This window comes from Rhododendron vialii, chromosome 4a (assembly GCF_030253575.1).
Source record: "Rhododendron vialii isolate Sample 1 chromosome 4a, ASM3025357v1".
NCBI lineage: Eukaryota > Viridiplantae > Streptophyta > Magnoliopsida > Ericales > Ericaceae > Rhododendron > Rhododendron vialii.
The window spans coordinates 1,680,901-1,696,718 of record NC_080560.1 but is presented as its reverse complement, the minus strand read 5'-3'; the positions used below and the strand labels follow the sequence as shown (position 1 = coordinate 1,696,718).

The window sequence follows — 15,818 nt, the reverse complement described above, 5'->3', positions numbered from 1 at the left end:
AATACAAGAGTTTCTTTTCTTTATAGTCAGTATTTATGGGCCGACTAGTTCGGCGTTGAATTTCAACGTCAACTAATAAAGAACCCAATTAATATAAAGATAAGACCCGCGAAAGCTGACCATTTTTTTTTATAGTAAATACCTGACATAAGATTATATTGAGAGATTAGATACTTCCACTTTATCTTCTGTCTCTCCATTTCTTCAGATCAGAGATTTCACACCAACGGTTCATTTTAACTTTGAAAACAATTGATATCTAACCTACTACAGTACTAAGTCGGGTTTTATTAGTCAGGTCCAGCTTTCGCATTAATATCACCTTAAACAAGTCAACAAATTACACTTGCCAATGCCGCTAGACGCTAGTCACAGACGTGGATTTTAGCCATTCTGGTAGTTTTCCTTGGCGTCCAGGAGGGAGGTTTGATATTCGAGTCAATGAAGAGACGTCGATCCTTCTTTGATTGTTAACCCACTAATCTTCATCTAACCTTCCCACTGATGTATACAACGTTGACAAAAAAAAAGAAAAGATTCTAGTCAATTAATCAATTAGGGTTAGCTCAGTTGGGCTACTCTTGAACACTTCCAAAGGGGAGGTCAGGGGTTAATATTCTTATTGAAAGCAAAAAAATTACTATTATTTTCCTAAATGGCTGTTCTTTGTTTAATTATTTTGTCCCCTTTACAGCTCGTTTGGATTTAGCAATTTCAGGGGAAAAGAAAGGGGAAGGAGGGAGAACTCAATCTCTCCTCCGCTTGGATGATCCACAAGGCGAGAGAGGGTGAGGAAGGGCGGGAGACGAGAGCCCCCTCAAAGCCTGTTTTTGTTTCTCACCACTTTTGGCGTGATTCCGTGAGAAAGGAGAAGAGAGAGGCGAGTGGGGAGCGTGGGTGAGAGTAGATCTCACTCGCTCAACTTCCGGCAGCGCGTGCGAGCTACAATGGCCTCTTTTCATCGTCGGACTAGTGGCATGCGGTCGCCGGAGAAGAGAGAGAAGAGTTCCAGGTCGCCAAAGAAGAGAGAAGAGAGTTCCAAGTCGCCGGAGATGGGAGTGAAAGTTTGATTTCTCACATGTATTTGGATGGAAACCACATCCCTTTCTTTTCTTTTCTCACTAATAAAGGAGACCAATCCCCTTTCTCACCTGTGCAGCCAAAGGGGCTGTTAATGAGGCTACTATTTGAACTTAGCGTGAGTCTGTGACTGAATTTATGTGGGGCTCCTATATGAACTACTGGAAAGATCATAGCAAAAAAGTCTAAGACCTAACAAAAGAAGTAAACCTTAAGCGTCTGTAATTCTCATATTTGTATTTTTCACCGCGTTTAATTAAAACAAATACCTCGAGTCTATTGGATCTTATTTTACCGAAATTAGGTATATTCATAGAAGGAGATGTATTTCCCATTTCTTTTGCAATTTTATATCCGCAAATTACGGCCCGTTCCGCTAAGGTGATGTATTGTGAAAATAACCTGTCTCGCAGCACGGGAAATGAGTACTTGAAAAAAAAGGTCTAAATTTCTCAACAATTTTTGATTTCATCAATTTTCTTTGTCATATTTCAGTTGCAGAACCAATTATAAGAATGAACGCAAGCAATGATACATAATAGCATTGCCTGACGGCGGTTTCACTGTTGGGTGAACCGGATCTAGCCTAACGGCGTTGGGAGGAGTTCTTGCTGTTGGAGGCCGTGGGCGGTTGTGGGGTGGAGGGGTGGCGTAGACTTGGGTGTTGTAGGTGGTTGTAGCTCTGTTTCTATCTAACGTTTTGTTTGTTGCAGGTTTCTCCAAAAATCGATCGACATAGTAGTTGGGTGGTCGGAGATGGTGGTGCTGTCTGGGTCATAGCCGAGGTCATGGTCCTCGACAGAAGGGTGTTGCTGATCGTCTTTTGCGTGCTGATTTCGGCCGGCGATCATCCAGTGGTGCTCTGACGGCGACGAGGGCAGTTTTGGTGAGACTTGTCAGGATCCTTGTCTTCTTCTTCCTTCTCTCTTTTTTTGGCCCCCCACCCTGGTTTGGCTGCCCAATTTCTGTTTCTTCGCAATCTTGTCACCTCTGCTCCCACCACGGCTTGCCGCTGACTCCGGTGTGCTCTTCTCCGGTCGGATCTCTCCTGGGTTTTCTGACGTATGCCTAACGGTGTGAGTAGTGGCCTGCCGGTGTCTATCTCCCGTTGGGTTCATTTCTCCGGTTGAGATTCTGCGGCAGTGGTTTGGTTCTTTGTGTTCGGTGCTTGTTTTTCCCGTGATGGTGGTGGTCGATGGTGGCCAGGTGGTGCTCGATTTGACGATCCGATGGTGTTGGTGGTTTCTGTCCGGTGGTGGAGTTTGCGGTGGATGGCGGCGGGTGATGGAAGTTGGTGTAGCAAATTAGGGTTTGGGTTTTGAGTTTTCTTTCTTGGGCTTATTGTGATATTTGGGTTTTTAGGCCTTCAGGTGTTGTACTTTAGTTGTATATTTGGGTTTTCGACCCTCAGGTATTTTGGTCTTTGCCCTTTAGGTGTTTTGGGCTTGCCCAATCTGGATGTTTTATAAACTTTTGGTTGGAGTCCCCTTTCCCTTCCCCTTATTAATAAATTGCTACTTTTGCCGATCAAAAAAGAAAAATGATACATAATAGCAGTAACAAACCCTAGGGTTGTACAATATTTCCTTTTAATAGAAATCACGATATATGCCTTCACAAAACTGAAATCCATACCTTTAATACCACTTCTACCTAATAAATTGTATTTATTTACAAATTTTCAAACCACAAAAATACGAGTATTATTCTGCAAAGTCTTCTGTCTGCTTCAGTGTTGTCAAGAGCAGTATTCTGATAAATCATTAGGTCATTTCTCAAAAAGGTAGTTACTCAAATGCTGGCACCATTTGACACAATAACAATATTGTGTCTGGAAATTGAACACTTCTAAAATTTGGCAGTAGTAGCAATGACCACATGAAATTGAACATAACAAAAACATCATTTCTATTCAAACTGAAACAAGCTCATAAGATAAAAACTTGCACCATTGATATTTTACATGTTCGCATACTTTTACCTTCCATTTTCCAAGCGAAGACTCATAAATGAAAATTGCCGAACTACCTAGTCAATTAAGCCAGCCTGATGAGCTGTGCTGAGAATAAGAGAGATACGGAGCCTGAGCAAAGTTCATAGAGTCTACCCGGTATCCAGGCGGTGGAGCACGTAGATCAGGGATCCCGTTTCTACCTGCTGTATGATGCGGTGGCACAGCTGCCAAAGGGTTAACCCTCGCGTGGTTCAGTTCATTGAGTTGGAAATTGTATTTATCCATTGCAGAAGTGCTCATCCGGTCGTAAGAGGAGCCCATGGCGGGATTCTGATGACCATAATGCGACGAAAACCCAGGATCCCCACCTCGCAAATATCCGCTGCTTCTTTGACCACTGATAGTATCATGATATTGTTGTTGCTGCCCATAAAGTCGGATGTCGGATGGAATTGCCAAACCAGTTGCATAGTTCTGTTCAAACTCCCTGCTGTAAGACCGATGGCCATGATTATCTGTGGTATCTCTGTGATAACCTGGAAACTGTGCCACCAGATTCCCAACCCCATAATCAAGACCACGACTGGGATTGGTACTAGCGCCGATTGGCCATTCGCGGGCCCCACCTGGAACATGTTCCTCAGTTTCCGCCAGATTCCTGACCCCATAATCAAGAACACGACCAAGACCACTACCATAATCAAGATCACGACTGCGAATGGGACTAGCGCCGCTTGGCCATCGGCGGGTCGCACCTGGAACATGTTCCTCGCGGCTCAAGCTGTACCCCCTATCAATGTCATCTACCCGATTCTCTCCATATCCAGTTAGAAAGTGCCCAAATTCTGGAGGTTCTGACGAACGACCATCTGCTAGCGATCTTCCATGACTAACAATGGGAGGGGATAGGCGAGGAAGTTTATCGAATGTCTCACTAAGAGGACTTTGTCCTCTCTCTTGACTTAGTCCTCTATCTTTGAATGCTGGTGACGTTTCACTTGATTCTCTCCCACTCTTGCGTTTATCACCTCGGCTTTTCTTTGAATCCTCATTAGAACGGCTTTTCCTGTCTCTACTATTACTATGCTCATGAACCTCCTCCTTAGAATGATTTTTCCTGTGGCTACTATTACTGTGCTCGCGAACCTCCTCATTAGAACGATGTTTCCTGTGGCTACTATTACTGTGCTCACGAACCTCCTCATTAGAATGATTTCTCCTGCGGCTACTATTACTGTGCTCGTGAATCTCATTAGAATGATTTTTCCTGTGGCTAATATTACTGTGCTTCTCGTGAACTTCTCTCTTCTCTTTATCAAAAGGGAAGCCTTCTTTGTGACTTTCCAAAACACGTGCTTCTCTCGCATCATTCTGAACAGGATGACCATCCATCGACATAGGAACTTGACCATTTAGATCATGGGCTCCAACTGCTTTATGTGAAACCAGCGTTTTGTGCTGAGTTTCTGAATTTGTAACACGTGTTCTCTTCTTTGAATCCTCGTTAGAACGATTTTTCCCACGGCCACTATTACCGTGGTTGCAAACTTCTCTCTCCTCGTTATCAAAAGGGAAGCCTTCTTTGGGACTTTCCAAAACAAGTGCTTCTGTTGCATCATTCTGAACAGGATGATCCTCAATCGACATAGGAATTTCACCATCTAGATCATGGGCTTCCATTGCTTTATCAGAAACCAGCGTTTCGTGCTGAGTTTTTGAATTTGTACGTTCTTGTAATCTGGATAAGTGTCCGTGCCGTTGAGCAATCGCCTTGTGTTTTGCAGTCCAATCAGGGCGACTCCAGAGGTTGAGTAGCGATGTAGTCGAATTCCAATCATCCAGTTGGTTGTCATTCACATCAACAGATCCAGGCAAATAAAATGACTGGAGAAACAAAAGAACAAAGAATAAGCTACCAAAGAAAAACATCCATTGTAAATGTATAACTCAAGTTCAGCCACAACCGGTCTATACAAAACATCTTTCTTCCTCCCTCCCTCCCTCTTTGTCAGCCCATTTTTACAATTTTGTTAGCCGCATAAAAGAATGTCCACTTTCAAGCGGCAACTGGACATTTTGGCAACATTATAGTTTTATCCTTCTTTTTTCTAACTTAATACTAGACAGATAAAGGGTAATATCAGAAGTGGAAGTTGATAAATTTTCTAATACTTAAGTTGGATCCCCTAAAATAGAAAAAGGAGGAGTGATTATTTACCTTGCCAACAAGCATCTCATCGTCTTCCCAGATCAGATCATACGGAGGATCCTTTCTATCCAACCTGGTAAAGGGCAGAGGAATGGGGAAAAATCAGATGCAAATCCATGTATATGTAAAATACGGGGAGAGAGAGCAACTACCTTTCTGTTTGTGGAGGAGCAATTAAGATAAGGAGCTTCGGCTTAAACTTGAGTGCCTTGTCGATGAACTTATTTGCATCTTTAGCATTTTTGCCAAAAGGAGGATTTAGCCCCATGATCTACTCGGGACAAAAGGATAACAATTCATTCAGGTGATTGTTTATAGCTGTAGGACTTCAAAATTCCCGCATGGTAGATGAAAAAAAATTACTCTTACCAATTTGGACCCTGTTGGCAATTCGTCCGTTTTAACAGTCATCCAATCCCTCTTCTCGAAGTTAAAATTATTCTGCCCAAAAAGAATCAACAAGCTCCAAAATGAGAGAGAGAGAGAGAATCTAAAAACATTACTTATCCTGTCCTACTCTAGTGAAGCCATCTTAAACATATAACAAGGATTTTCAACACTAAACAAATCCACTCAAGTATGAAATGATACAGCCCTGTCAGCCCTTTTAAGTATGAAATGATACAGCCCTGTCAGCCCCGTTAAGTAAACATACAACGAATCAATGGTTCTATGTAAGAGTAGATTTCCAAATATAAGCACAACCAGTGATTGTTACCATCTAAATGCAAGCCGGAAACAAATGGAAACTTATTAATCAAGCACATATGAGGCACAGTTTTTGTTTGTATGATGATGAAATGGGATAAGAACATATGAGGCCAGAGCACGAGTTACAACCTCATAACAATAATATATGCAGTCATCATACTTCATTTAAGAATATGAGCTAAAATCCTACAATACTTGACTATTCTACAATACTTGACTAGTTTATGCATCTTTGCATGATCAACAAGGAATCGAACCGTGAATTCACCCGAACACGTGAAAATTTTTATGAGAACTTATTAATTAAGCACACATAGAGAACAGTTTAATTATAGAGATACATGGAATTGAAATTTGAGAAGCTACAAAATGGCAAATTTAACTAAGAGTCACTTATGCAACTTCACAGATAATGGCCGAACGGTGAGTAAGACATCAAAACAAGCCATTCAGAACCATTGATTGAATAAAAAACATAAGGTAGTTAAAACAGAACAGCAAATGTAGTCCAAACATAACAGCAAATGCAGATTAGTGAAATGAACAGTTAAGCAAAGGCGAAATAACTCTAAAGTTAAACAAGCTGATACCCTGACACATCAGCACTACACCAGACATGACATGTTGTGTACTAGGAGTCACTTATTCAACTTCACAGATAATGATTGAACAATGAGCAAGTCATCAAAACAAGCTTATCAGAACTGCTGATTTGACTTTAACCGAGGAAGATTTAACAAGGTCATGATAAAATACCTCAAGTGGTCAGGAATTGGAATTATTAGTCAATAGACATTCTTACCAACCAAATATTATATTATCACAGCAACTGCTACTTTCTGCATTTAATTATCTAATGGCATCCCCTAGAGGACTAGACAATTGTCTATCTTGAGTTATGATGAGGATTTAAGGTGTTAACTGTTCACTATGTATTTCACGCTGTAAATTGATCATGCATTTCAAACTCACCGCTAAACCAGCAATTACAATACCTGCATGTCTGCGGCCCACTTAAGGAGGGCCACCCAGCCAAATACAAAAGGCGGCTTGAGGATATAAATAGCTACCACTTACCACGCTCTCCAACAGCATGACTTCTAATAATCAGTTGGAAAAATCAACCATTAAACAAATTATGGGCACCAATTCATCCACGTACACAACACAGTACGATAATCATTGATCTTTCACAATTATAAAGACTATAGGAACGCCGTCCAACATATGAACTCAAACCAACAAACCCCGGATCAATAAAAACTTGTGCCATGCAGGAAACTCTTCCCTAGACAATTCTGCACATTTTACATACGATGAATCTGATCCATATACACACTAAATCAGATTCACAAAGCAAGAGATTGTCAATGAATTACCATACTTTCGTGAATTTAAGGTTCTTTTGGAAAAACAAGTGCAGACAGGGTTTAGTAGGATAGGTTTGCTACCAAGCCTGCATTGTACCGTTGTACGCATGTTTTGAAAACGCATAATGGCATCAACAAGTGTAAAATTGATAAAACACAAAACATAAAGAAAATAGAAAAGAAAAGAAAACAGTAAAGGTGGAAAAAAGAACTAGGGAGCATCATTTGTAGGACCGGTAACCACTGAACTAAAATTTGTAATCATGAAAGTGCAGTTTACCTTTGCTTGAACAAGATCGTAGTTTTTGTACGAGCACCTTGTCCCCATCTTGTCAAGCTTATCCTTCATAAGCAAACTGAAATCATTTGATCCACAACAGAAGTCAACCATCTGTGCAGAGGATCAGTAAGACAGTTAGATACTTCGAATAGGAAGATCACAAACCGACAGTAACTAGAAAACAACTTAATTTACTCGAGCATCATCCACACTTTGGATTGAAATAATTTAAGGAGATTTTATCCTGCTGCAGCACCTCTGATGTTTATTGGAACATCCCCACCCCAGTATCCCTTGATTGTTGCATTACTCTCTTTGTTTGTTCACTAGAGTTTTCAGCAAATTTAAGCTAAAATAAAAGTGGGACCAGACACCTTTTGCAATGTGGGTCCAAGTGGGTTTAGATAGTACCCCCCATCCCTTTTTTAAGTGTCCAACTTCGCAAATCCAACTTTTTATGGAGACATCATCATCATTACACTTTAAGAATTGTAACTTTCTATAATTGCCCTTTATGGAGACATCATCATTACACTTTTACCTACTAAGTTTACAAAATGGAATCTACTCAGAAGTGTGAAATGGGAAATGTACTAACTTTTATCCACAAACTTTTTCGAAATGCACACTTATCAAGGGACAACCCAAAATGGAATAATAGACCGTAAAAAAGGGACTAATATGCAAGGGGTTTAAACCTTGGAGAAAGATGAACAAAATCAGTAAGAGGTGAATGAGGAAGGCATGGTGGAGAAGGTGTAGAGTCACCTCTATCCCAAATTGCTTAAAGATATAGACATTGATCTTATCCGACTGCCCCAAAGGGGTACCCAAGTTTCCAGAGGAGGGAGGGCCAATAGTCTTGCCCCATTTACCACGCATATGCCCCACCGCTGCGCCGGATTGGGCCAGGACCATGGGCCATGGTTTGGGCTTGGCTTGAGCCCTTGCATTATTTCTTTTTACTTCTCAAAACCTTAAATGGTTTGGACTTGAGCTATTGGGCTGTGCTTATTGGGCTCCCACAATATTCTGGAAGGACCAAGAGCTGAAGAGTCGTAGACTCTTTAGCGTTTTCTTTACACCACTACTGTATTGAAGAGTTGAAGTTCAGATGCCGAAGGTTTCCAGAAATGATTTTCCAAGAAGCTGCAAAGCCTCCATCTGATAATAAATTGGCCTCTTGAATTCTGAATTCGAGACAACCAGATAACGATCAACACACCTCCACACTCCAAAATTCAAGATTCTTCTTGTATCCGTTTGTTTCCTGTTCTGATCGAATGGCTTCACTTCCAACTTCATTCTTCTAGTGACAGAGAGAGACCACTAACACCCATTAGTTCGCCAGACAGCCTCAAAGTGAAGCGTGCGTTGGATTATGTGCAACAGTTGTATCCTGGGAGATAGAAGCCAGTTGATACCTCCACCACCACCAGAAGGCGACAAATCTATTTTAAGGACATCATGTGAAACAAGAGCCTCAATTGATTTGTTTATCAATGTCAGTTTCAATTTACTGTTAATTCATAATTCTATCTGTTATAGCGTTTCAGGATCAGCGTTGAGGAGGTTCACAGAATATGTTTGTTATGCGTTTCATCTCTGTTTATCAGAGACCGTTAAACTCTAGTGATATTTCTGTAATTTTTTATCCTTTACCAGATTAGTGAAATTTTACTGATGTATTTTTTCCCAACATGTTTAAAGGAATTCACATTTGGTTCCGAGATTTTTTTTTATCAGCAACAAAAGGTTTCCATACAATTAAAAAATGATACAAAACAGAAACCCTGTAGTGATACACCAGGGATCAACATGCACAGAAGGTACACCTCACCTCACATTTAAAAAAAAAAGAAAAGCCCGGTTAGCAAGAGGCCAACAAGACACCCAATGGGACAAAGCCCAAACACAAACACCTAATGGGCCAAGAGCCCAAACCTAAAAAAAAACCTACCCCTAAGAACCTGTCTCCGCCACCTCAGCCGACCCGTCAGCCACCCACCACCCACTACCAGATTGATTTTCCTAACAATAAACAAGAACTCCTTTGGTTACATCAATGCAAATGCATACCAAGAGATTGAAACTCATTCAACTTACTCAGCCAGCCTACTTAATCTATTGTATGCTATTAGTTATAGCTATTTTCATTGGTAGTGTACGACACTACCAATGATCATCGAAATCACATAAATTGGAGCCAACAAGATAATCAACTTTAGACAGAAATCAATTGAATGTAAGGAAATCAACTTTAGACAGAAATCAATTATTGAGTTGATATAAGTTCAAAAAGATAATCAAGCTTTTTAAGGAAACAACCTAAAGGCAGTCAATTGAAAGAATTTACCAGTCATATAGTCAGGAGGTTTATATTAGGAAGTATGCTCTCGATCAGACGGATATACAACAACAACAGAAGAACCCATATAGTCCCCAGTCATTGGGGGCATGGGCGGGGGAGGATTGGAGACAAACCTAACCTTTGGCAATATGCACAAAGTGGCTGCTCTCAGAATACCACTGAAACAGTGGCCCCCCTATACCTGTTTTGCTACGGAACCATGCCCCTAAATCAAAGCCAAATGGCATCAGAGAGGGAAGGCCTAGAGACCCAATTCATTTTAAGTGCACATTACCATGCTTCCTTCATCGATCGGACGGATATGATCTATTGAAAATTCAATCCGATGGTTGTAGAGGGTGTTGGGTTTGTATGGGAAGACAAAAACTGTTATGTTTTATAATATAGATATCCATTCTATCACATCCACACGGCTTCTAATCAGGACATTCCATACGCACACAGCCCGCTATTCCAGAATCTAGATAACAAATTCTTCAGACACACACATCTAAACAACTTTCCACTTGTGCCGAAAATGGATATGACACCAATTATAAAAAAAAATTGATGCAAACCCTAATAGATGTCTAGGAATTGTTATATCATTCACCACCCCCCCCCTTCCCTTTTTTTCTGTTAACTTTATTCTGTCTTTGTTTACTTTCTTCGCTCAGGGTAAAGTGAGCCGTAACTGGAGGAACAACCCAGTATGACCAGGAAACCTCTGGTACGGCGGACAGGCCAAGATCGGCCGGATACCGAGATGGAAAGAAACATGGAGTTTAAAATACCGGTTTTGGTCAGAAATCCGGTACGGCTGTGTAAGGAAAGCTAATGACAACCTTGGCTCCAACAACTGAAAGCACAAGTACAGCCCCACCAAAACACTAGTATAAGGAAAAAAGAACATAATGCATCTCAAAAAAAGAGGACACATTCTTGGAGACTCAGTTATCCAGGTCACTAAGCATAAAACATCATTATTCATGTCCCACATCCTATTAAAGCACGCCCAAAGATACTCCATGCACAAACAATTATGGTGACATCACGTATCAAGACAACAAAGCATCTGACAATTGGAAAAAATGTAGATCCAGATACTTACCATATCCCCATCTTGCACATAATAGTGGAGCAAATCAACTATCTGCACATTGAGAATTAGCATTAGCTTGGGAGCTTATACCACAGAGAGCAGAATCTAAGCATGAGATTAAAAATAAGCAACTACCCTGTAGAAAATCAAGCATTCTCTCATGATCTGATGATAATGGGCTTTAAACCAATCTATGTACCTTGTTTCCAGTGCCAAATGACCATGCCCAAAAAAAAAAAAGATGCATTCTTGAAATTGAGATTGCAGAATTGTCTCACTAACATTTGGAGGTCTTCTGACTAATTGGACAATAAGGATCGACTTTAAATGTAATGACATAAGAGGAAAATAAAATCATCAACCCGGCCTTAAGGGTCGACTCCAGGAATTTGTAGAAGGGTGTTCAGAAATTACGAGTTTGATTCTTCCTAACAAATACGAGTTTGATTCTTCCTATCAGCTTGGATAAATAAACAAATATGATGGTAGATATTTGACTCACCTCTTTCAGCTTGTCCACTTTTGTAAAATGGCGTCCAAGAGATGTATAGCGTGCACCATTGAGAAATGGGGACAGGTACCCTCCTAGCTTGTTCTACAGCAGTATGAATCAATGAAAACCACAAAGAAATGTAGAATATCAAATGTCAATGGAAAAGACACAATAAATACTAAACTTCTAGTACATGGTACAGCTAAAAGACAAGGCATGGGCAATACTGCAATTAAATAAGCATTGCTCTATCTCCCAAAATAAATTGACAATATTAATACCTAGAATATAAAGGTATCAACGTAACAATACCCATATAAACTATTAAGTACAATACAAAGGACAAAATCTAATAGCCAAAAGATGGATGGGGCTGAAGCTGAATATGAACACAATGACAATAACCAACACAATATGGAAAACAAATCTCATTACCCCTTCAAGAATTGCCTCAAGGAACTATTCCAAAGCAACACGCAACCTCTCCACCACTCATATATTTTCCCTTCCATAAGTTTTGCAATAGGGCTTCCGGCATCGCCATGCATATCAAAAGCACTATTATGCGGGGAGTTCCAAAAAGAGATGCTAACAAACCACGCATGCTGTAAATCATAGAACTCCTTGACTTGGACAGTGCAAAATCCCAGCCAGGACGATTTCACAATGGAAGTCTGAAGTTTGAATGATGAACGGCCCAATAACTGTCAGCCCCCTAAGGTTTCTCTATTTACAGTTTACCCCCTAGACCTCCAAACATAAATAGGGACTTCAATTTCCAGTTTCAAACCATGGAGAACAGATAGAAGTCTTAGAGAGAGGGGGAGAGAGTCTGGTAGTCAGCAAGCAAATAGAGTGAGTTCTCACATAAATAGTTGGGTATCCCACAGCAACGGTATGTTTTCAGGGTACAGGTGGTGAGAGACATTTGAGTGCCTTTTGCAAACTATCCGTCCACAATAAAATATACTTAGTGTCTTGCAATGTGAGCGTAGGCTACAAGCCGAAGCACATTAATCATTTGTCATTGGTGAGTGCTTTATTAACCACCTTGCCCCAACACCTTGTGACTGAACCACAAGAATTTAAACAAGAGTGACAAGGGAGGAATGTGCAACAACAGATGAGGCAGCTACTATGAGTGACACGCCACACACCACACAGATACAACAAGACACCGACACGTTGACATGGCTTTAAAAAGCTGCACAAACTGACACCATAGAAACACAAAAATTCATTTTTTTATGGGCATTTTCTGGAGGTTAAAAAAAAAACAAACCAAACTTAATATCCAGAAAATGTCATACGACTCATCGCTCATTAAAATAATCTAACTCTTCCTTTCTCTCTCCTTCCGTATTTAATGTTTGCTGTTTTTTCTTTTCCTATGTTAATTCCTTCCCGTTCTCACTAACTGATGCAGGATCTACATTTTTAAATTTATTATAGTAACAACAAGGCCTCACATGGCAGATTTGACCATGAAAGACAGTACAAGTGGTTGTGACTGGAAGAGTCAAAAACTCTAAAGAAAAAAGTGGTAACGGTGATGGGCAGAGTTGAACACAAATAATGGAGGCTTTGTTTGGTTTAAAGTTTTGAGGGAGGTTTTTGGGATAATGAGTGGAGAGAGATAGGTAGAAGAATGAGAGCAATAATTGGAAAGAAAACTCATTGGGGACCGTGACAGAGGAGTTGAATCTAGAGACCCAAAGCAAAGACAGTCGGAGTGATCCAAGAGAGGACTTCCAACATTTTTCCAGATCGTACTCAGCTGCTCAAAGAATTGTAGAAGCATGACGTCCGTTCCCTTCAGACACCCCTCAAACCCTCTCTTCCCTCATTTCCCCATCCCCTCCTCCTCCTTCTGCAGAAGTCAGTACTACTCTGGTAGTTGACAGTGGGTCTGCAATTGTGTGTGATTGTATGTCTGTGTGTGCTTTCAAAGACTAGGCTAGAGTCCTTATTCAAGAAAAATGGGGCAATTTGCTTTCCCAATCTCTACTGCATTTCCTATTTTAAGTTTTGAGTCTTTAGAGCCCTCATTTACTGGTTTTGTAAACTTGGGTTTTGGCCCTTCCAATTTTCATTCGTGTTTGGAAATCCAGACATAAGTGTCCTAGCCAGAGATTGGAAAAAAAGGTACACAAATAAAGAACAATTGGGATGTCCCCGGGCGTGATCGTAGACATGCAGATCCAAAACAATAAATGTCATGTTAGCCACCTATACAAAATTGATGATCTTCTAAGCTCAGACGTGTTCCATCTAAACCAAATATCGAATTCATCCAAGTGAAAACACGAACAATAAGCAGGCTAAATAGTAAATGAGAAGACAATTAGACAGTTCTTTGTTCAATACTTAAAACAGTAAACAAGCATAAGACCTCACAAAAGTAGAACATATATGGTGAATCGGCTATCACCTTCCACTTAACTATCTGGTTCAAAAGCTCAGGTTCACACACGGTTTTTGCATCTTCAACACTGCAACCTTCTTCTAGCTCTTTCAAAGCTGCAGAAATAGCCTGCACAGGAATTTTTGACCCAAGTAATTTCATTGACACCACTGATCTAGGAAAATTCCATCTTCCATAAAGGAGCTGAATGAAACAAACTGACAAAACAAAACCAAACATTTGACTTTCGGTTCTGAATTCGATGTATTAAAAATGCTGAGAGAAGTTGCTGCCATTATAGCTACTACAGTATACAAAAAGAAATTAGAAGTGTATACCTCAATAGAAACCTCCACCTTTCCCAAGGTAAGGGACTTATCCACAACATTTCTTGATGAGTAGCCATAGGTTGTTGGCAATTTGTGATTTTCTATGATCTTTTCCAGTGTTATCGAAGATCCAGCATCTTTCACCAACGCCAATATTCTGCAATGACCAAAAAAAACATGAGACATAAGAATAAAAAAATCAACCTCCTATTGCTACTGCAGGGGACAAGGTTATAGTTTCTACTTAAATTGTTAAAAACAGAAAGACCGCGAACAGGATGTAGCAATGAGGTGATGAAAAGAAATGTTTCTTACCTTTGTTTTGAAGCATCATCGAGGGGTAGTGAGACACCCTTTTCCTTTGCAAGAGGCTTATCAGTCAGGGTTTGCTTAGGTTCACTGTCGGGTGTATCCTCCTTCCTAGATTTGACTGACACAGAACCGTTGCCGAAAAAATTATTGTACAGCTGATCCCCCAAGGAAACCTTGTTTTCATCAGTGGACTTGGTGACTTTGACAGAGGCATTTCTGTTCAAAGGCCTTACAGATGCATCCCCCACTTTCTGCTTCTTTGGCGGATCCGGCAAAGTCAATCTTTCCGCTCTCTTTTTAGAAGAACCATCCCCTGCTTTTATTGAAGGAAAATCCACCCCTTTCTGTACTTTCCCAAGAGAGCTCTTTCTGCAAGCATCTGCTGAGTCCAGAGGATACTTTTTTTGCACAACTCCCTCTTTCTTTTGGAGCTTCTCTGATACTTGTTTTTTATTCTTTTGTCCGTCATCCGGAAATTTTATATGCATTCTAATAGGAGTTCCAAGTTCATCATCAATATCATGGTCTCTGGTAAAAGGAAAAAGAGCATCATAAAATCACGAGGAGAAAATAAGAAAAATGAGTGAAAATACAAGGGCACTTACAAGCAGTATATCAAAATACGGTTGGGAATAAGATCTTCCCAAGCCCTTTGTATGATTCCCTCAGCGTCCACGTCTTCAAAAGCAATCTTCCTGATCACATCAAACCAAGCATTGACCATCAGAATCCAGATAAGAATTTCATGGTTGCTTTAATAATGAAAAAAGGAACCATGGAAACAATTCAGCAGTACCTTGGCAAGCATTTTCTGTGGTACGACGTAGGACAACGTCTGCAGACAGCAAATTGCAAATCAGGATCCATCTTATTTTCACCCTGCTTGCATTTGAAGCATTTATGGATGGGACATGTAAATGATTCCCCATCAGAAATCTTCTTCTGAAGCTCTTTTACTTCAGCTGCACTTTCCCGGTGGAGCAGTTTTGCAACACAACGTGGATGGTAAAAACGTCCACAGGTTGCAGAAACACAGGGAAAGACCTAAAAAAAATTTGGAGGGACAGAATTTGAACACTTCAGATGCAGATACACCAAACAACGGAACATCCCTTGGAGAACTCTAAGTTACCATGCTAATATGCCATAAATTTACCTCAATTGTGAAATTGTAGCAACTTGTTATCACATAAGCGTCAAATAAATAAATAAGAAGGCAATTCC

At 40.4% G+C, this 15,818-nt stretch overlaps 1 protein-coding gene and 1 non-coding gene across 2 annotated transcripts in view; both read right to left on the bottom strand.

Annotated features, from left to right (window-relative positions):
• Nucleotides 1-2,942: 2,942 nt before the first annotated feature.
• The window catches only part of LOC131321818 (protein ENHANCED DOWNY MILDEW 2-like), a 32,274-nt gene continuing 19,398 nt past the window's right edge, over nucleotides 2,943-15,818 (bottom strand). The window contains exons 8-19 of the mRNA XM_058352769.1: nucleotides 15,391-15,638; nucleotides 15,200-15,289; nucleotides 14,598-15,122; nucleotides 14,292-14,439; nucleotides 13,981-14,082; nucleotides 11,559-11,651; nucleotides 11,066-11,107; nucleotides 7,605-7,715; nucleotides 5,613-5,684; nucleotides 5,396-5,514; nucleotides 5,253-5,316; nucleotides 2,943-4,918 (exon numbers count right to left, since the gene is read on the bottom strand). Of these exons, the coding sequence (XP_058208752.1) occupies nucleotides 3,113-4,918; nucleotides 5,253-5,316; nucleotides 5,396-5,514; nucleotides 5,613-5,684; nucleotides 7,605-7,715; nucleotides 11,066-11,107; nucleotides 11,559-11,651; nucleotides 13,981-14,082; nucleotides 14,292-14,439; nucleotides 14,598-15,122; nucleotides 15,200-15,289; nucleotides 15,391-15,638 (3,420 nt within the window). The 3' untranslated portion in view covers nucleotides 2,943-3,112. The remainder of the gene's footprint in view (nucleotides 4,919-5,252; nucleotides 5,317-5,395; nucleotides 5,515-5,612; nucleotides 5,685-7,604; nucleotides 7,716-11,065; nucleotides 11,108-11,558; nucleotides 11,652-13,980; nucleotides 14,083-14,291; nucleotides 14,440-14,597; nucleotides 15,123-15,199; nucleotides 15,290-15,390; nucleotides 15,639-15,818) is intronic.
• On the bottom strand, nucleotides 10,158-10,265 carry LOC131324935 (small nucleolar RNA snoR100). Its single transcript, XR_009199518.1, has one exon. It is a non-coding gene; the product is annotated as a small nucleolar RNA snoR100 (small nucleolar RNA).